Here is a 19,150-nt window from a genome sequence, read left to right on the forward strand (position 1 = left end):
ACTAGTGCTGTGTTGGGTCAAGTTCCGTTCAGTATCTTTATCAACTATCTGGATGAGCAGATGGTACTTACTTACCCTTAGCAAGTATGCGGATGACACTAAGCTGGGAGGAAGTGTTGATCTGCTTGAGGGTACGAAGGCTCTATAGAGGGATCTGGACAAGCTGGATCAATGGGCCGAGACCAACAATACATAAGGTTCAACAAGGCCAAGTGCTGTGCCTGCACTTGCGACACAACAACCCAGCACAGCACTACAGGCTTGGGGAAGAGCGGCTGGAAAGCCACCTGGCAGAGAAGGATCTGGGGGTGTTGGTTGACAGCCACCTGAATATGAGTCAGCAGTGTGTCCAGGGGGCCAAGAACACCAATTGAATCTTGGCCTGTATCAAAAACAGCGTGGCCAGCAGGACACGGAAGTGATTATGCCCCTGTACCCGGCATTGGTGAGGCTGTACTTCGCATACTGTGTTCAGTGGGCCCCACCCTACAAGACAGAGACTGAAGCCCTTGAGCACACCCAGAGAAGGGCAACAAAGCTGGTGAAGGGGCTGGAGAACAAGTCTTATGAGGAGCGGCTGAGGGAACTTGGGTCGTTCAGCCTAGAGAAAAGGAGGCTGAGGGAAGACCTCATCACCATCTACCTGAAAGGAGGTTGTGATGAGGTAGGTGTTGGTCTCTTGACTTGGGTGATAGGCAATAGGACAAGAGGGAATGGCCTCAAGTTGCACCCAGTGAGGTTCAGATTAGACATCAGGAAAAAATTCTTCACTGAAAGGATTATGAGGCACTCGCAGAGGCTGCCCAGGAAGACAGTTGAGTCACCATTCCTGTAGGTATTTAGAAGACCGTAGATGAGGTGCTCAGGGATATCATTTAGTGGTGGACGGATAGGGTTAGTCTCTATCATCTCTAAAGTCTTATCCAACCAAACAATTCTACGATTCTAAGAAAAAGTTATGGTCACTGTTTGGTGCTTGGCAAGTAGAATTGCAACTTCTTGAATCCTGGCAAAACCATCACAGCAGAGAGTATTTCCAGAAAATTTATAGAATGCACCAAGAACTGCGACTTCATCCAAAACTGGTCAAGAAGGATCGATTCTTATCTATGACAATGCCTGACCGCATGTCTCACAAATGACTGGGCTATGAAACTATCTCACCCAGCTTACTCATCAGACCTCTATCCCAACAAATGCATTTTATTCTAAGCTGAGATATACTGTTTTAAAGTTGATGGTTAAAAATAGCAATTATTTTTGCATAACCTAGTAATATAATCTAGTCCTATCGCAACAACTACAACTATTGCTTAAATAGGTCTGTGCAGATCTTTCTGCAAAAGAAGCTAAGTTACCTGTTTTACTGGGATGCAACTGGGAACATTCCAATATCGCCTCATTTTGTTACAAACACCTATAAAGCAAAGTTTCTACAAAATCCTTTGAGATTCTCAGCTTCATGTATCACAGTTCAGAGTATTCCGATATGAAAATGAGGCTCTCTTCCATTTTTCTCTGCAAGATTACTACCATTTTTTCCTGAATCCTAACTACAACCTGTACTGGTCCACTGTGAATAAAAAAATTGCAAATTTGCTGTGCAACTCACTTGAAAATTATTTTTCAAACAACAAAGGCTTATAAGCAAGGCTCAAATGTAATTTATCTTGTTGACTGCTTACATTGACTACTTTTGGTATTGAAAATGAATCAGTGGTACTAACAACTATAAAATGAGATCAAAACACACAGTTTATTATATAAAACAGCTATGGTTGTGTTTTGGTTTATGTTCATTACATAAACATTAAGCTGATTTGCATTTCAAGAGTGTCATTTGTCTCCAGTGTTCAACAACTATAGATATCTTTATGTATCCATCCAGCACTAAAGAATGCTCCAGTTTGAACACAACTTCCTGATTTAAGCCTCTGTCACAAAGCTCAACTCAACATGCCAACTGGCTTTCACTACAGGAAAGGAGCATGCAATTTAGCCTCTTAGTTAAATTTATGGTTACCCATCATTTGGAAACACTATTAAAGTGCGATGTCTTCCTCATTCCTAGATGTCCATTTTCAGACTAGTGTTGTACCCCATGTAACTGGGAAAGTTACTTCACAGACCTAACCAGTGTACTACAGCCAGTCAAAAAGTGAAGAAGTCATTTCATACAAGTGCAAATTTGTATGCCTGCAGAACAGGGGATAATACAGACACTAGAACATCCAACTGACATAGGGGAAGCCTATGCAATCAGCAGGTGATGGCATGAGATATCTAGCACTATTTTACAAAATAAAGAGGGCTTAGGAGGAACACATTGTCTCCTTTAAAAATAACACTAGATAAATATAGATTTGTTTTGCTGTACTAAGTTTCTACATGGCCCATTGAAATCTGCCATTTTTACCTCTCTCTTTTCCATAACAGCAGAAAAAAGTCATTTTAACACTACAACACCTGGTACCATTCAGAAACCCCTCAACTAAAAATGCAGTAGCTGTTAGGAATGAAATTAAATCTCGATATTGAATAAATCAGAAGGTCTTCTCTACTGTTTATGCCCACATCCTTGTTAACATTTTCTTTAGCCTGCTGTATTTTAGCTGTTCAGTAGATACTAAAACAACACTTGAATCATCGTAGTAGCAGGAACTTCATAGACAGGACTGAAACCACTGCAACCAAGGCAACAGACAGCCAAAGCTAAAAACAGTTAGGGTAAAAATAAACGTTCTGTCAATCGTACTTGTATTTAGCAGGTTTGCAACCAGTTACAGGAACTTATGCCTAGAAGTCTAGGAATCATTACAATTATTTCTAGTATTGTAATGAATCAAGAAAAGGTATTCCATTATAAAAGTTCCAAAGTCTGCTGATTTTATGGCAACATGTTTTATAGTTTGAAATTACTTCTGTACCTTCATTTAAATTCCTTCCTTCACATTTCTTCCGATGTTTTTTTTTAAATAGGAAAGCTCCTTCGAGATAAGTTATCTTACGTTCAAATAAAAACAGGAATATAAAAACCCTGGAAAAAGCTACGCACACATATTTCAGTCATTGTCTTTTTCAACAGACATTTCATGAGAAATCCCACTGTTGTTGATATGAAGTCCCAGTTCTATTGGATATTAAGAACTGAAGGTCCCTTTTCCAACTTTCTTATCCTAGGGAATTCTGTTACAACTTCCTGAAGTGTCAAATTTGGGGACACTCTTCAAGAAAATTAGGGAAACCATTTATAAACATAGGGTGACTTGCGAGTAAAAAGGCACTTGGATGCTAGCAAAACATTGACTGAAAGCATGCACTTTTCCAAAAAGCTACAAAAACTTCATGATAGTAGTACATACTATTTGTACAAGCCTAGGAGAAACATTAACTGTGAAAGTATGTATCATTAAGGGAATGGAGCATCTTTCTGAGGAGAGGCTGAGCAAGCTCGGTCTGTTTAGCAGGAGGAAACTGAGGGGACCTTATCAATGCTTATAAATATCTAAAGGGTAGGTGTCAAAAGGATGGGGCCAGACTCTTCTCAACGGTGTCAAGCTACAGATCAAGGGGCAACAGGCACAAATGGGAACACAGGAAGCTCCACTTGAACACAAGAAGAAACTTGACTGTGAGGGTTATGGAGCACTGGAACAGGCTGCCCAGGAGGGTTGTGGAGTCTCTTTCTCTGGAGATATTCAAAACCTGCTTTAGCAGAGGGGGTGAGATGTGTTGGACTAGATCTTCAGAGGTCTCCTTCTAACCCTGACCATTCTGTGATTTCTTTCTTCTTTTTATAGCTTTGCAAATTCTTCAGGCCTATCAGATTGTTTTAACAGTCTCCTTAACTACTCTGTTTAATCTATATCCCTTAGACATAAAAACCTCCTAAGCTTTCCTTTATTACTAGCATACATAAATTACATTGTAACATGCATTCTATGGACATAAAATCTCCTATGGAAGTCACCTTATCGCAAAGCTGTGCTCCAAATATATTGCTAAATTGTGAGTTGTGTCTTATGCTGCAAAGGGCTACCACATCTTAAAACTCCCTACTTCACCTTCTTAAGTCCTTTTTCATCTCATAGAGCAAGATCAACATGGATCCACTTATGTCACTCAGAAGGCTACAGTACAGCCTCATATCATTCTGCTGTTCTGGACCATCTCCCTAGAGCAAGTCTTCCTCCAGTTCCTATTTCACTACCCAAATCACAGCTGACCTTTGAAAAGCTGGTTAACAGGTGTTTTGGCTGATAACAGGCTTTTCACTAGAAAAGCCTTAAACCATTAATCTTTACATTGGCACTAAAGGGAGAAAAATGTCAAGCCAAGTGTGAAGGAATGTGACTTTTGAAAAGATCATTTGTTGCAACCACAGCTTCATAAACCCAGTAACCACAAAAGCCTGAAAAACTACATTCTTCTTTTCCTTCCAATTCACGTTAGTCCTTTTAGTACTTTATCCAGAGGATTCAGCACACAAGTTCTCACATTAGTAATTTAAAGAATAAACTTCTACCTACACAATAGTTGGCAGCAGTTGTCCATTTCATCCCATGACGAACACAATACTTCTTCAATAAGAGCAAGGTATTTCACCTTTTATTTATTGCAGAGTAAGAATACACTCAGTCTCCACAATTTTTTAAGTAAGCAATGTGTAAAAAAGACACTGCAGTAATTTAAAAGGTTATTCTACAAGAATCTGTGATTTAAGTACAACAGTTCAGCTTATCAACTCAATTTCCCCCTAGTCCTGTGATTTACCTGTATTTAAGCTTTCCATTCTTAAAGGGAGACCAGATTGGGCCACAGCAACAAGTTTCAAAGCAATGTAAAACTGACTTCTTCCAAAATAGCCAAGTCTTGTTGCACCACAGAGTTCCATAATCTGAAACAAAACACATAGTTGTATAAAGAAACTTAAAACACAAACTACTCTACAGGGACGATTTCATTCATTTAAAAGTAATATGACTTGAATTAAATGCTCTTAACTTCCTACATAAAATATTTCAGTAATAACTTCACATGCAATCTCTACACATTACGTGATTTGAGTCAGAGAATGTGATTCCTCACAAACAGCAAAATCAAGGCTAAAACGTAAGTTTTTGTCAATTATCCACCTTTTCTTTCACCTAGGTTTTAGAGGTTCTACAGAGTAGATGCAAGATACAGTAAGAGAGTAACAGGGATCATGTTTCTTTTTAAACAACCCCCCACAAAACCACCAAGAAAGCATAAAACAAACATCCCACATCACTATTAGCTATTCCATTAACAGCTCTATTGTCTGTCTTCAGTAAACTGCAACAGAAAGGGAATTAACATTCAACATTAAAAAAAAAAAACACAAAATGAAGATTTTCAAATAATTCTTAGACAAAAATTGAACAATGTGTCAGTGACCAAGTTAGAGAAATAGTCTGCCCCCAAATTTCTCCCTGAAGAATTTCAGTTTTTCACTTATAAAAAGTGAAAGAGCCAGACAATTGCAAATTCCTTCCAGCCTTTTCTGATATAGGCTTGCTATAGTTAAACTTTTAACTTATAAAACAAACCTCTAAAGCGTTCATTCAGAATACAAAGAAGTATCCACATATACACATGGATTTCAGCATTGAAGAAGAATGCAGAACTTCAGGTTCTCCAAACAATACCATAGATGTTGTGTCATTTAAGAAATACAACAAAGATTTGGTGTTACTTTATTCCCTTTCTCTTCCCTAGTGTTCTCCATACAATGGAAAGGTGGGTTTGTATTTTGTTAAGAATTTTAAGAAATCCTGACCCCTGCAGACAGCAGCCATGTATTCAAATATACTGACCGCACACCTCTCCATACTGAAGACCTGCAAACTTGCTGAGGATGCAGTCCTGCTTGTGCAAGGTCACTGATAAGATTCTAAGCACGACACATCCCAAATCAGACTCTCGGTGCTCAATGATCTAGACTGTGTTTTTATCTACTTAGCAGTCTCATCTAGACTGTAACCTTCCAAATGAGAGACAAATACACTCTTAGGACACCATGGTGAAAACCTGGTTGAAGTCAAGGTACATGACACCACTGCATTGAGGCTCATCCCAATTCTCCACAACTGTTCAGAGAAATCTGACTTGCAATGACATTACCTAGCTATCAGCATCCTCAGAAGCATCCCATCTAATTCCATGAACTTTGTATTTCCAGAGATCCATCAATCTTCTCGTACTACAATTATTTTCCTCCATCACATCTCCAGGCACAGAGGCCCATGAGATCTTGTCTGTGAAGATCAATGCAGAGCACGCACTGAGAATCTCAGTCTCATCTACACCCACTGGCACCACTTTTTCTCCTTACCCTTCCCACCAGACATAAGACCATGTCTAGTAAACGTGGTCTCTTGACACATCTGCTCAATTTCTTAACTGCTGGGGTGGACTGTGACTGGGCTTAGAGAAAGCTGTCCTGAAAGACTTCCTTCCCAGCTTTCAGAGGACACAGTTATGAAGGACACAGGAGCCGCGCTTGCAGGTAAATTCCAACTGAAAAAAGTCAGCTACATTTTCATATAGTGGCAACTGAACCACATGATCCATAAGCTAGTCAATCTGTATGCTTCAGCACCACTGAAGTGGGAAATAGACTTTAGTAACTCTGCAAAACCACAGAAATGGATAGGTTTATCAACTACAGCTGAGCTAGATACAGCTCAAGAAAAAGCTGCTTGGGTGTTTCCTTACCATGCACCAGCATTCTAGAACATCATGAAAATAAGTTGTTGTGAAACCTTTCACAGGAAGGTGTGGCAAGTTGACAAACAGTCCCAAAGAAGTCCCAAGAGGATTTGCAGCTCTAGGGTTGCTAGACAGCTCAAATCTTGCTGGACAAGTGTTAGCTGAATTAAATCAACTGTTTATGTCTGCGCCGTCCTACATTATGTGCTATTTGTTTTTTTTTTTCCCATTACATTAACTTCAATAGGTTGGTTTGACCTTAAAAAGTGCCATGAGAAAAGGAGTGAGTTAGGTGACAATTCAAACAATAAGAACATTGAGGCATTAAACATTAAAATAAATTGCCTATACCAAACCTAGTGCCAAAAAATAATTGCACTAAGTTGAAATAACTGGCAGAACCAATGCAGTGGAGATTAAAGAGACAGCTAGTAACCTGAACCAGCGTGACAGCAAGTGCAATTCCTTTTTTTGAAGTACTATATCCTGGAAAACTGATGATCCAATGCATCCTTGACTAGACTTAACAGAAAAATCTTGTGGATTCAGTGGCCTAGCACTGACAGATGAATAACTGAGCAGACTCTGGAAAAGTTTCTTAGGAAAGGAAGCAATGATGCAGGTATTGGAGCCTACGGAATCATTAGGCAGTAATGGCTTTGAGCAATTTCAGAGCTAGTGCTGGACTAGAAATTACTTTGTTTGGAGCTAGTCACTACTGACAGACTAAAAAAATCTCAGTGAAAAACAGATTTAATAATTAAGTTACCATGGCAAATAAGTATTAGAAAGGAAAAATAAGCATAGATTCTAAGTAAATATAGATAAACATAGAATATATGGCAGATGTAAGCATCAAGAAAAGGAAAAAGCTAAGGATACAAAAAAAAGAAACCCAACTAACAAAAAGAATGCCTTTATACTGCTGAACAAGTAGCTGTCAAAAGCACCCACAGCTAGCTAAAGGAGTCCTCCGCTTCAAACAGCCTATAATCCAATGGGAAACATGACTGAAGGTTGAGTAAAATCAGTAAACGCAAACACACACTGGAGACTCCTCCATTGACGGACAGGACAGCATGCTTGAATATACTCAAAACTCCGTGAAGGAGTATTTAAACATTCAACTAGTAATGTTATACTGATGGGGAGCAGGACAAAAATAAAAAATATTCAAGGGATTAGCTCTCCAAGATTTAAGTTTAGGACTTTCATCTTCTTAAGAAGAGAGAGGATAAGGAATTTCCTAAAAATTCTTCAAGAAACATAGGCCCGTCTTCAAGACAAAAATGCTCCATGACTGTTTTCATGTCCTTAGAGCTGAAGATCATGAGGTCACACTACTGCAATTAATCAGATTAAGGGCAACAACTCTGTAGAGCTCCAAAATTACTAGAAGCTGTTGATAAAAGAGAAAAAAAAACCTCAGTGCAGCAGCTGTAAAATACAAAATTGCTCACACAGTCATCACACTGCAAAGTAGCAACATCAACAACATCAGGAGCTGGCATAGATCAGACATGCACAGGAAGCAGTACACTGACAAAAGGCACTGTTTCCAACGCAGACCTCCTCTAACTCTTACAGGTTTCAAATAAGAGATCCATACATTTGGAAAGATTCGTGAACCAAAAAGCCTAAGACTTGATAATCTTCAAAAATTTCAAGTGAAGCGGAAACAATCACATCTCTATCAAATGTGGTGAAACACTTTCCTGAACTCAGACAACCTCTCTGGGAGTGTCTTCCCAAATACCACAGTCCCCCTGCCCCAAAGATCTTCTTCAAGGCAAATCAAGCCTCTTATCGGTAAACATTACTCATGCAAAAGTACAACAGTATTAAAGCAGGTATGACTTCAACAGTAAAACAATAAATGAAGCAACATACAAGCCACCTACACTGTAAAGATAAAAATACTTGATCTGCTTGGAGAGACTTACTAAAGTATTGTTCCATACCAGAGGGCGGTAAGAGGCAAGACTTTAAGGCGGCTCTTGATGGCTGAAGTTACATCACACCTTGTGCTGACAGGAGAAGAGAAAGAACAAACTCAAAGAAGGACCTTCTGTATCAGGTCATCGGAACTAGGAAATTAACACAAGCCTATCCACTAAATAAACATCACATATTGATGCAAACCAGGGAGAAGAACTGGGATCCAGAATATAAATTTTGATCCTGGTTTTACTACCACATTCTTAATCTGAGGTTTTCTAGCAGTCCTATTGTGACTTGGCTGGAATTTTCATGTTTGTATTGCTGGTGTAACACTGTGTTGGTTTTCTGTTTAATTAATGAACACAAAGAAATCTCACATAGAATCACAAAATAGTTGAGCTTGAAAAGGTCCTCGGTAGATAATCCACTCAACTCCTGCTCAAAACTACAGCACTTCACTTAGGATTGTGACCAGCTGGGTGCATATATACTAGTTCAGTATATCCAAGAAGGGAGACTCTACAACCTGTCTGAGCACTGTCTTCCAGGGTTTGATCACCCTCACAGTAAAACACTTTATGATTAAATGAAACAATCACCAGGAACAATAATAAATAATAAATAAAAAATAATAAATAAACCACAGACCAGAGGTGCAAAACAAGTTTTAGCACCCATTTTGCCACATTTGACACAAACTTGAGTTAAACCAGACCACAAGAATATACTTGTGCTTCAGTATTTAGTACAGAATTCGAGTTTTACTATGCATATTGACCACAGCCTTTTACTGAAAGCAATCAATACATTAAAACAAAAGCTTATGGCTTACTTCAGATAAAAAGAGCTAATAAATTAAAAATAACCTGCATTAAGTTTTAGGTTATTTTATAAAAATGTAACTATCATTACAGAGTGATTTTTATTCACAGTTTAAAATTAAAACATCACGTCAACAATGTTATTTCTGTATTCCATATGTAGAAATTCATTGATGAGACTTCTAAAGCTCTTTACAAACTTACAGATATAACAGGATGTCTTCTGAATTATAAATTTATTGGAATACAACCTCCAACTGGGTACTCGGGTATGCTGTCCTACAAAGGTACGTTCTCAAGTCAGGTAATCTACTCATCTCAGCTACAACAAAAATGAACCATATCTCTACAGTGTCATGTAATCTGGGGATGTACAAGTGAAGTTTAAAAAAAATAGCACCTAATCATTGCTATTGTAGTACTAAAAACCCCGAACATCACTACATATTGAAAACCTGTGAAAATCTCCTGGCTTTTTTTCTAGATTCGAATACCTTTCTTTCCTCATAACTTGCTAGCTTCTAATCTTGTTATTCTGCAACCACTATTCAATAGATGAAGTTCCATCACTTCACTTATCTCTGTCTCACTAATTACAGACCAGAGCCTGACAGCTTTCTAACTGCAATTTCTCACCTATCATCAACTGGACAAAGCAATACTGATTAGTTATTAATCAAGAATTCTTAACTTTTCTGCCAAGAAATCTCACTTGACAGGTAGCTTTTTAGGTGCAACAGTTGACAGCACCGTGCAGCAGGAACAAGACAGAGAACTGACAAAGATCCTTCTTTTGATGAGTTATTTTTAACCAAGTCAAGTCTCTGACCTAGTTCTTCGTAAGGCTCCATAAACCTTGGCACACAAGAAAAAAAAAAACCTGACACTAAAAAAATGACACTAAAGAAACAGTCCAAGTATTACTCTGAATTCTATGTTTCAGTCCGAACAGAAGTATAAAGCATTTAAACACTCTTAAACTCATCCAAAGATCATTTGCAAAAGAACTGCTATATTTAATTCAATGACTGTGAAGTAGGCAATATTCATGTGCAGAACAGTAAGTATTATATTACTTCTAATACATTTATCTTATTAGGTACTTAAGAAGTGTAGCAGTAAATATACTTAATTAGTTGATACTAAGAATTCCCACACACAGGGTATATTTGGGACATTGTTACTATTTGTTATGCAACAAAGTACAAGGTCTTCCTTTTAAGTTTTACTGACAGTTCCACGCATATGGATCTGTCAACACCACAAACCTGGCTCCAGAACACAGGCCTTTAGAGAAATAAAACCAACAGCATCAGAGGACTCCTAAGATGATACACTCTCTGGCAATAAACCATCTAGAGTCAAGTCACCTACTGTCTGAGCCTCTCCTAATACTTTTCTGCCCTTGATTCTCACACTGCATGTATCCACAGTGGAAGCAGACTGCTAAAACACTAACAAGAAGAAAAACCTACATATCAGCTCCAACAATCATTGCTTTGTAGATACCTGGAACCAAACTTTCCCATTCCACATGTAATTTTGGGTTCAAACATATGCATGTTTCAATCAAAATTTCAGAAATAATCACATCAGAAATAAAGACGTTAATTAGCTGGTCAAAAAATGACTATTTTAAACCTCAGAGGAACAATTCCGCCCCTGTACTTTGGGATCTGTTTTACAAGGATGTCCACCCCCTAAGCAGGATTTGGCAGACTTGGAGTCATGCCTTTGCTCTGTTTACAGAAAAGCAGCAGGCTAAAGGCACTGAAACTTTGAAACCGATTTATGACAAATGCACATAACAAATATATCTTAACAAGTGATTACGTTGCACACCACACACAAACATACAAGAAAAAAACTACAGAGTTTTCACCTACTACATTATTTTTTGAATCTGTTATATTTTAGGTCATTCCTAACTTCAACCCATTGCAAAAGTGGTCTGCAGCATCTCCTGTTGTTCCCAATAGCACTACTGTTCATGGTAGATTAGCCTCACTTATTCAAGACATTTCCTAATGCCATAGCTTTGATTTTTCCATTTGCAATCAAAATTTGTGGTCTTGCTAAGAGCTCCTGCAAAAGCTGTTATAAGCCATACACATGAATCTTAACCTGCAGAGCCTTTTATGCAGAGTTCCACAGCTCTCTAGAGGTCAGTAGTTCCCTTCATGATTTGGCAGTACACGGTAAGCACCATCAATCAACTCACAAAGATAAAGCAGATGCACCCCAAAAGGAACTACAACAAAGTTCAAGATTCTGATCTAGAGAGAACATTTCTCCAAAGATCTACAGCAACAGACTGTCCTACTCAATTATAACTCATAAACAAATTATTGCCAAATAGCGTTAAAAAGGGGGCAGAATAAATAAGCATATTCCTTTCTGACACGTTTAACAGCACCAACAGAGGAAAATCCAAACAGTTCAAACAGCCAGATGCACACTCACTTAGAAAGCAACTACTGTCCTTCCAGGTAAACAGTCATAGCTGAAAGATGTCAAGGCTGAGTTGCTCTTTCCTTGAATTAAGATTCTCTCGACTCTTTCTCTGGCAGAGTAAGTGCTCCTGAAAAAGGTACCTTACAAACAGTAGTGGTAATAAAGCAGCAAGAAGAACTAGAAATAAAAAAAAGAATCTGAAGCAGCAAGAGACAGCCTGGGGACCTACACAAACTGTTTTTAGTACTTGCACAATAAAGCTTCTTTAAAAAGGAGATATTCCACATACCTGTCTCCTCTTCCAGTGTAATTTTACATTACTGCTTAACCTAAATAGCTCCTCTCTCTTTCTACTGCCCCCTTTCCTGAGCAGTGACCGTTGCTCATCTATTCGATCACACAGTACGACTACTCCACTCAGTAAGTCAGTAAAAAGTTGCCATGTTAGTTATCTGCTCTTTTATCAAATTGAATCTGTCTACTGTACAACCAAGGAACACCACAGCAGCCAGAAGATACATGGGAATATGCGGCTCGTAAGCAACAGTTCATTCCCCTCTAAACTTCTCAGAAGGCTGCAGCCTCAAGAAAGTTGTGTGCTTCGCATTTAAGGGGCAGAAAAGGTTAAAATGATGCAACCGAACAGAACACTTGAACACATCAAGAGCACTTGCAACTCCAACTTCTTTATCTTTCCCTTCTAAGACGGGTTTCTTTTGTCAAGGTATATTAATGTAACAGGCTACTAAGAACTGCCCTCAAAACAAGGCTGTCTCCTTTCTCCTCGTGGTGCCACAAAGTTCAAGCAATAGAAGATTAAGAAATACACTTTTGCAAGAACTCTCAATGCCTGAGCCAGTCTGTGACAATTTGAGACTCGGGGACAATTCTGTAACACTCAAGTGATTGTATTTTCTGGAAAAAAATAGTAGCAGCCAAAGCATCCCTATAAACATCAAGAAAGCATCTAGTTTCTGCAGGCAGAGATATTTTACAACAGTAATATATTTAGTATTTCAAATTATTACTCCAATAAGGAACAGTGCAAGGGAGGTCACATGGATGTTCTAAATGCAGATGCTCCTGCCGTGCAGGATTAAGTTGAATATTTTTCCTGCAAAATTTCTACTTAACTGCTAAATGCTCAAGAGAACTTCATTTAGACGTTTTGATTCCTTTCAGATCTGCTTTATAATAAAAAAGCATTCCAGTGAATGACATTCCCTGCTACTAATTGATTTTTTACTTTTTTTATTTTAACATTTTCTCTACACCTCACCTTCCACAACTATGCCAGAAAAATCTCAAAGAACAAACACAGGCTTCTGGCATTTTGCCATTGTAAAATGCAGATTAAGGCATTCCCTGAGCCCAGAACCTGGCCAAACAGGACTGCTAATATCTGGCCTTGTTATTCCTGAACACTCCCATACAAGTCTACCTGAAGCTACTATAGCCATTACTTTACGCTGCTTTCCCATTAAATTAAGCCTAATGCTTAATGTAAGTTAGCACCTAATGTTAAGTTTTCTACAGCTCAGTCCTGGTCAACCTTTTCTGGAATTACTGAAGTTGAAAGATGTATTTGAGCCTACTAATCGCCCCTTACCATACTTAAGGAGCATTTTAGATGTCATAAGTCAATCATTCCAGAAATTCAGGTCACACTGTCCTCTTTTCCACATCCTTTAACCTATCAAAACACAGTTCCTATACACAGACAGGCATGTGTAACTTGGATGTATTTTTCCTATAACAAGCACAGGGGATAATTTAACTCTTTAAATACCTCCCCCAGTAGGAAAAAAAAAACAAGTGTAACAGACATGGTCACCAAATCATTAAGTTAGTTTAGAAAGAATGACACCACTGGTTTAGTAATAGCCTTACAGTCTAAAGAAATGCTAAATGAAACAGAACAAGTGAGAAAGATATTCTTTCACCAATCATTACTGGTACTCCAGCAAGCAAAATCTGATGGACAACACAGAGCTCCCACATTCACTTTTGACTTCAAACTCATTTAATCAAAAAAGCAGAACTTCAACTTGAACACCGAGTTCTACAAGAACTAACCCAAATGGCAAATATTTATGACTTAGCAGGTATGAAACTTGTCTATAAGGACTACATTTTGAAAGCCAGCAAATGCAATTGAAAATTCATAGAGACTGCCAGAAAATTCTATAATTTCACAGTTTCTGCAATAAAACGTATTGAAGATTATTAGACTAAGATGAAAGTATGTTTGTGATTTTTCAGATAGTGGGTGAAGTACTCACAACTTCTAAAACAATTTTTACAGAAAAAAAGTTTTCAGTACACAATTTTGTACAGCTGGCTTGATTCCAAGACAGCTACATTTGCCAAAGGCTCTGATATTTCTGTATAATTTTATAATTCTATTTAGTCATGTCAGAATGGATATTAATCATCCCTGCTGCCATCTGATGGCACACTTAAAAAGAACTTTAAAAAAACCAAACTGTTTTCAAACAAAGTTGAGTGCAATACTTGAAATTAGCTCAATACTGTGCTGGCATTCGGAATAACGAAGGAATTATTACCATATAAGTGACTATACAGTATGAATGCCAGTCAATTATACTGAGAAACCAGCTGAAAACAAATGTAACTCTAACAGTCCTAACCTACACTCCTCAAACTTTGCCATTAATTTCCTGCCTTTTGTTTCAAAAACAATGATTACTCTCTGACTAAACGCTGCTGAGATATGATAGTACTCAAACTAATTATAAAAAGAAAATAATTTGAAGCCCACTATATTCCCTATGAACATCACTAAAGTAAACATTTGTACCAGAATTATGCAGAAAACTCCAAGCACAGTTCACAGGATATTTTAAAATGTCATGAAGAAAAGCTGTAAGCTTTAAAATAAAATAAAAAAACATAAACCCAAAACATATGGATTGGATTCAATTAAATGACTTCTTTTTAAAACATGGGCTTGCTGGCAGATTACATAAAGTTCTGTATTAGGAGCAGGAATTTTTTTTACACAGCACACATTTTCCAAAGATCTGAAAGTGCTATGTATTTTTAAATATACTACAAATTCAAACCACTGAAAGGAAGGCATAGGATTTGCAGTGTACAAGGAATTTAACTTCTTATCCTACTGGTTCTGAAAATATAATAAATTCACCAAATTAACCAAAACATGGTTGAGTCTTCTCCACATCACCACCACACAGGTAATCCTAAGCATGCCTTGGCTCAGCTTCCACTTGCAGTTGGCACTTAGTAAACCAATGATTTGATAAACAGGGAGTCTTTGCGTAGGAAAATTCATTGAAACACTAACCACAACAATAATATCACTGTGAACAAGCTGCTATTTTCTTAGATCCCTTTCTCTCTAAATTCAACCTTCAACAAAAAGGTCAACATTTTAAATCAAGAACTCACAATTTTGTTTTGCCAGGTTTTGTCTATTGATTATAATTCCAATTACAATTGCAGTGCATGCCACAGATGAGTTCTGGCATCTGAGGAAACTACCATTCTGTGTGCTTGCCAAAAGCTATCACCCCAAGAACAACGGCAGCATACGTCTGCACTTCACCTATTTTTCTGCACAGTGAAGGAATTGTAGCTGATGCATGAGGCTTTACGCTAAGAGTCTGGACTTTATTATGAGGCAGCTGCATCACAGATATGCACTTTCTTACAACCTTTGACGCAAAGACAGCCAACTCTGACAGGGAGTTGAGGTAGACAAGGAGAGGTAGGAATTTTTTCCATCAATGACATAAAATGATCAAAACTAATCTGTCTGTAAAGACTCCTTAGAAGTGGGGGGAAAAAAAAAATCTTGAAATTGGCTAACAAGAGCCAAAAGTTTGCTTTAGACTAGGTTATTGGGCTAATGCAATCATATTATAAGCGAAGAAACTGGGCCTAACTGTACAATTCATCTACCATTTCAAAGCCTTAAACACCAAATTAGAAGTCAGGTAACACTGCTGTACACTGACAACACTGAAGATGACAATTCACACACATACTCACATATTTGTTCTTTTATAGCAACGTATTTTAAAGCAAGATGCCTGAACTCATTAATTTCAAATGAGTACCATATGCACAAGTGACCCGCTTCTTGCCTTGTGAAGTTTCTGGGACTCCTAATCAAAGAGAAGAGTGCGAGTTCACAAAACGTTTGGTGATTAAATCACTTAAAGAATTATATAAATTGAAGAAATGAGACAGCTGTATCCCACGCACAAGTAATGAACTTTACAATACATAGTCTGGCTGACTGTAGCTTTCAAAAGCAACTTCACTACCAGTTCAGAGGCACCAAGAACTGACTTCAACAGCATTATCTACATTAGCAATTTAGGACAGAGGTGAAATGTGCTTTTAAAGCAAATTTCCCAGTCACCCTCACTGCTCTGGTTCATACTACGCAGCTACTCCAGAACACACAACTAGATTTCTTCTCTAAGAAGCTAGCCTGGAAGATGCATTCTGGGAGTGCACCTAATGTATCTATCTCAGCCAAAATTCAGTCTATAGGACCAGGCCAGAACTTCATCAATGGAAAGCTTCTGATATACACATACAGGGTGGATAGCAGCACATCAGCATCACTCATGTCATATCATACTACTTGCTAACACAAACACTGATAAACACAACTGAGCCATGAGCTCTTGTGGCTGAGTCAAGTGAAAAGTAACTTGACAAAACCCCCTAACTTCTGGCTGAATAAGCTCCCTGAACCAGCTGATTATCTGTCCATGTGAATGTCAGTGCCAGCATAAGGCAGTTCCAGCTTCTAGTGGTTTAAGCTACTATGAAACCCACGCTAGGTCGCAATTGAAATATCCAACTGCTCTAGGAAGTTCTCCTCTTCTCCTCCATCAGCAAATAGTTTTCCTTCCTTGTGCCAGTACTCACATTTATGCAATCCCGCTGTTAGCTGATACAGTATTAAAATGAACAAAAAAGAAATGTGATTAATTTTCTGCCTGCATAGCCCCTGATGCCAGCACACAACAGCATCGGTTAGGCACTAATGCCTTTGCAAGCAGATGTAGAAGCACATGGCTGGGGGAAGGGGGAAAGACTGAACCACCTACTTCAGTGGCAACTCACCATCAGATTGGTTTAGCTGCTATGTGAAACCACACCCTGAGAGCAATTTAAAGACTCATGTAACTATTGTTAAGTAGCTAGACTTGTTATCCCAATGCACATATTTTTATTCACTGTTTCATGCAAATCTTCCACCTTAATGCCAATTTCAAGGATATGCACAAAAAAGCAGAAATATGGGTTAATAAAAGTTGTGTTCTCACATGTTCAGTTAAGGTTGTAGCACAGTTTGTGGTGTTTTTTTCCTAGTACTAAGGCTGTCCTTTTGTAGATGTGCATTAAGTGAACATAGAACTTTTCCTCTGCAGCATTTTCTTGCTTTGTTTCAGCTGTATGTACGTTCATTTATTCCCATTTAAAAGGCAGCTGGCAGTGTGTCCCTTAGAGGTAGAAATGAGAGCTATTAGGAACAACTAGCATGTATTAACTTCTGCTGTGAGACAGCTATCTTGCATAAACATAACTCTTCGCAGGAAAGGCTGGATATGTATCCAGCCTTTAAACAGATTCACAAGCAAAACAAGTTATGGGTCTAAAAATACAACTGTCACACATTTCCATTTCCAAGAGAATCTATTCTCAATCATTCAAAGGTATCTACAGATCTGTACTACTGAAGAGGAAAAACTCTGAGGTAGTTCCTTAGGACTGTTTGGTCCGCAGGAGTTCGAAAAGTGATAATTTGTACTATGTTCTGCACACCCATAAAGGTACTTAGCATTCATATGGCTAGCACTGCACTTGCATTCCAGGATTATATAAGAATTGGGTAACTGAACCAAGTTCCTTTCCCCACAAGCATCAGGTGCTTCAATGGGACAGGCAAGAACACAGCACCATCTGGCCAAAAGAAAATTCCATCTTCTTCACATTGTTTCCTTATTTCTTCAGCTATATTACCTTGAGGTTTTAGTTACATAAGTCACAGCTTCCGAAGCATCAAATGCAATTTCCCTCGGAAGAAACCCCCATCCAACGTACTCATGCCTGGGTTAATCTTAATCTGAAGTACAGCCATACTTCTAGAACATAAAAACCCCTAAACAGCTAGATTCTCTCCCACACAAGAACTAGGAACTTTACAGGTGACCAACAGTGATTGCACAAGATATTCCTAATGGGTAAAACCGCTGAGGGCATTATGACTTTCTTTGTATTATTTACAGTCTCATTACTCAGGCAATCTAATATCTTGTTTATCATTTTAATTGCAAGGTTTTCCTTGAGATCACTACAGTGATAAGCCAGGTCTGCTTCTTCAGTTAATTTCTTTAGAACCCACAGAATGATGCCCGAGTAGTTTCTCTCCTTGAGATGCCATCTACTTTGCAAGAAAATATCCTCCTTTGCAACAGATAAGGACATAACCTGTGGCCACTTCCAAGTCCTTCCAAGTCCTTGCACTAAACCCCAGCACAAAACAAAATCTTTGGCACTAAAGTAGTAACCACTTTAATCTTTACACTGATCCAGACAAGTTTTAAGGAAAATACACTTTAAATACAAGAAATGGAAGGGAAGGTTTTTCTTCCCTGGGAAGGTTTTTCTGAAACTGACTGGCCACGCACAAAAAGCAGCAGTGGGTGGCCCTTGAGAAACCTCCCTCATAATACTGAGCATACTGAGTCTCTTACCATTAAGTCCAGTCTAGCAAGTCATCGAGTACTAGTTTTACCAGTAATAAGCATTTCTTCTTCAGCCACCTTTCACTTTTTTGCATCTCAAACTCCTTTTAACTAACCAATTTGCTCTTATGAGTAAGGCCAAAACACATCAACAGTAACTCTAGCTAAGAATAAGCATTCTTCTGAAACCTGATACTAAACTGCAGAACACTGAAGTTTGTTTACTGTATTTTCAGCTACAGTAACTTTAATGTTTTGCTAAAAGAGCTGCTTACCTCACCAGCCTGAGGATGAAACTGCTTAAAAGACACCACAGCTTTTCAGATACAGTTTTACCCAAAGCAGCTCAAAACACTACATAAACCTTAAAGCGCTGAACAACGACAGAGGGAACCACAGAAGCAGCAAGTTATTACAAATAGCCGTTTGTAAGAATAGTTCACAGGGAAT

At 38.3% G+C, this 19,150-nt stretch overlaps 1 protein-coding gene across 13 annotated transcripts in view; it reads right to left on the bottom strand.

The window, feature by feature from the left end:
• Positions 1–19,150, bottom strand: part of REPS1 (RALBP1 associated Eps domain containing 1) — a 65,047-nt gene that overhangs the window by 44,776 nt on the left and 1,121 nt on the right. For all 13 annotated transcript variants that reach the window (XM_054061446.1, XM_054061442.1, XM_054061438.1 and 10 more), the window contains exon 2: positions 4,774–4,897. In XM_054061446.1, coding sequence (XP_053917421.1) covers positions 4,774–4,897 — 124 coding nt within the window. The remainder of the gene's footprint in view (positions 1–4,773; positions 4,898–19,150) is intronic.

Source organism: Cuculus canorus, chromosome 3, assembly GCF_017976375.1.
Source record: "Cuculus canorus isolate bCucCan1 chromosome 3, bCucCan1.pri, whole genome shotgun sequence".
NCBI lineage: Eukaryota > Metazoa > Chordata > Aves > Cuculiformes > Cuculidae > Cuculus > Cuculus canorus.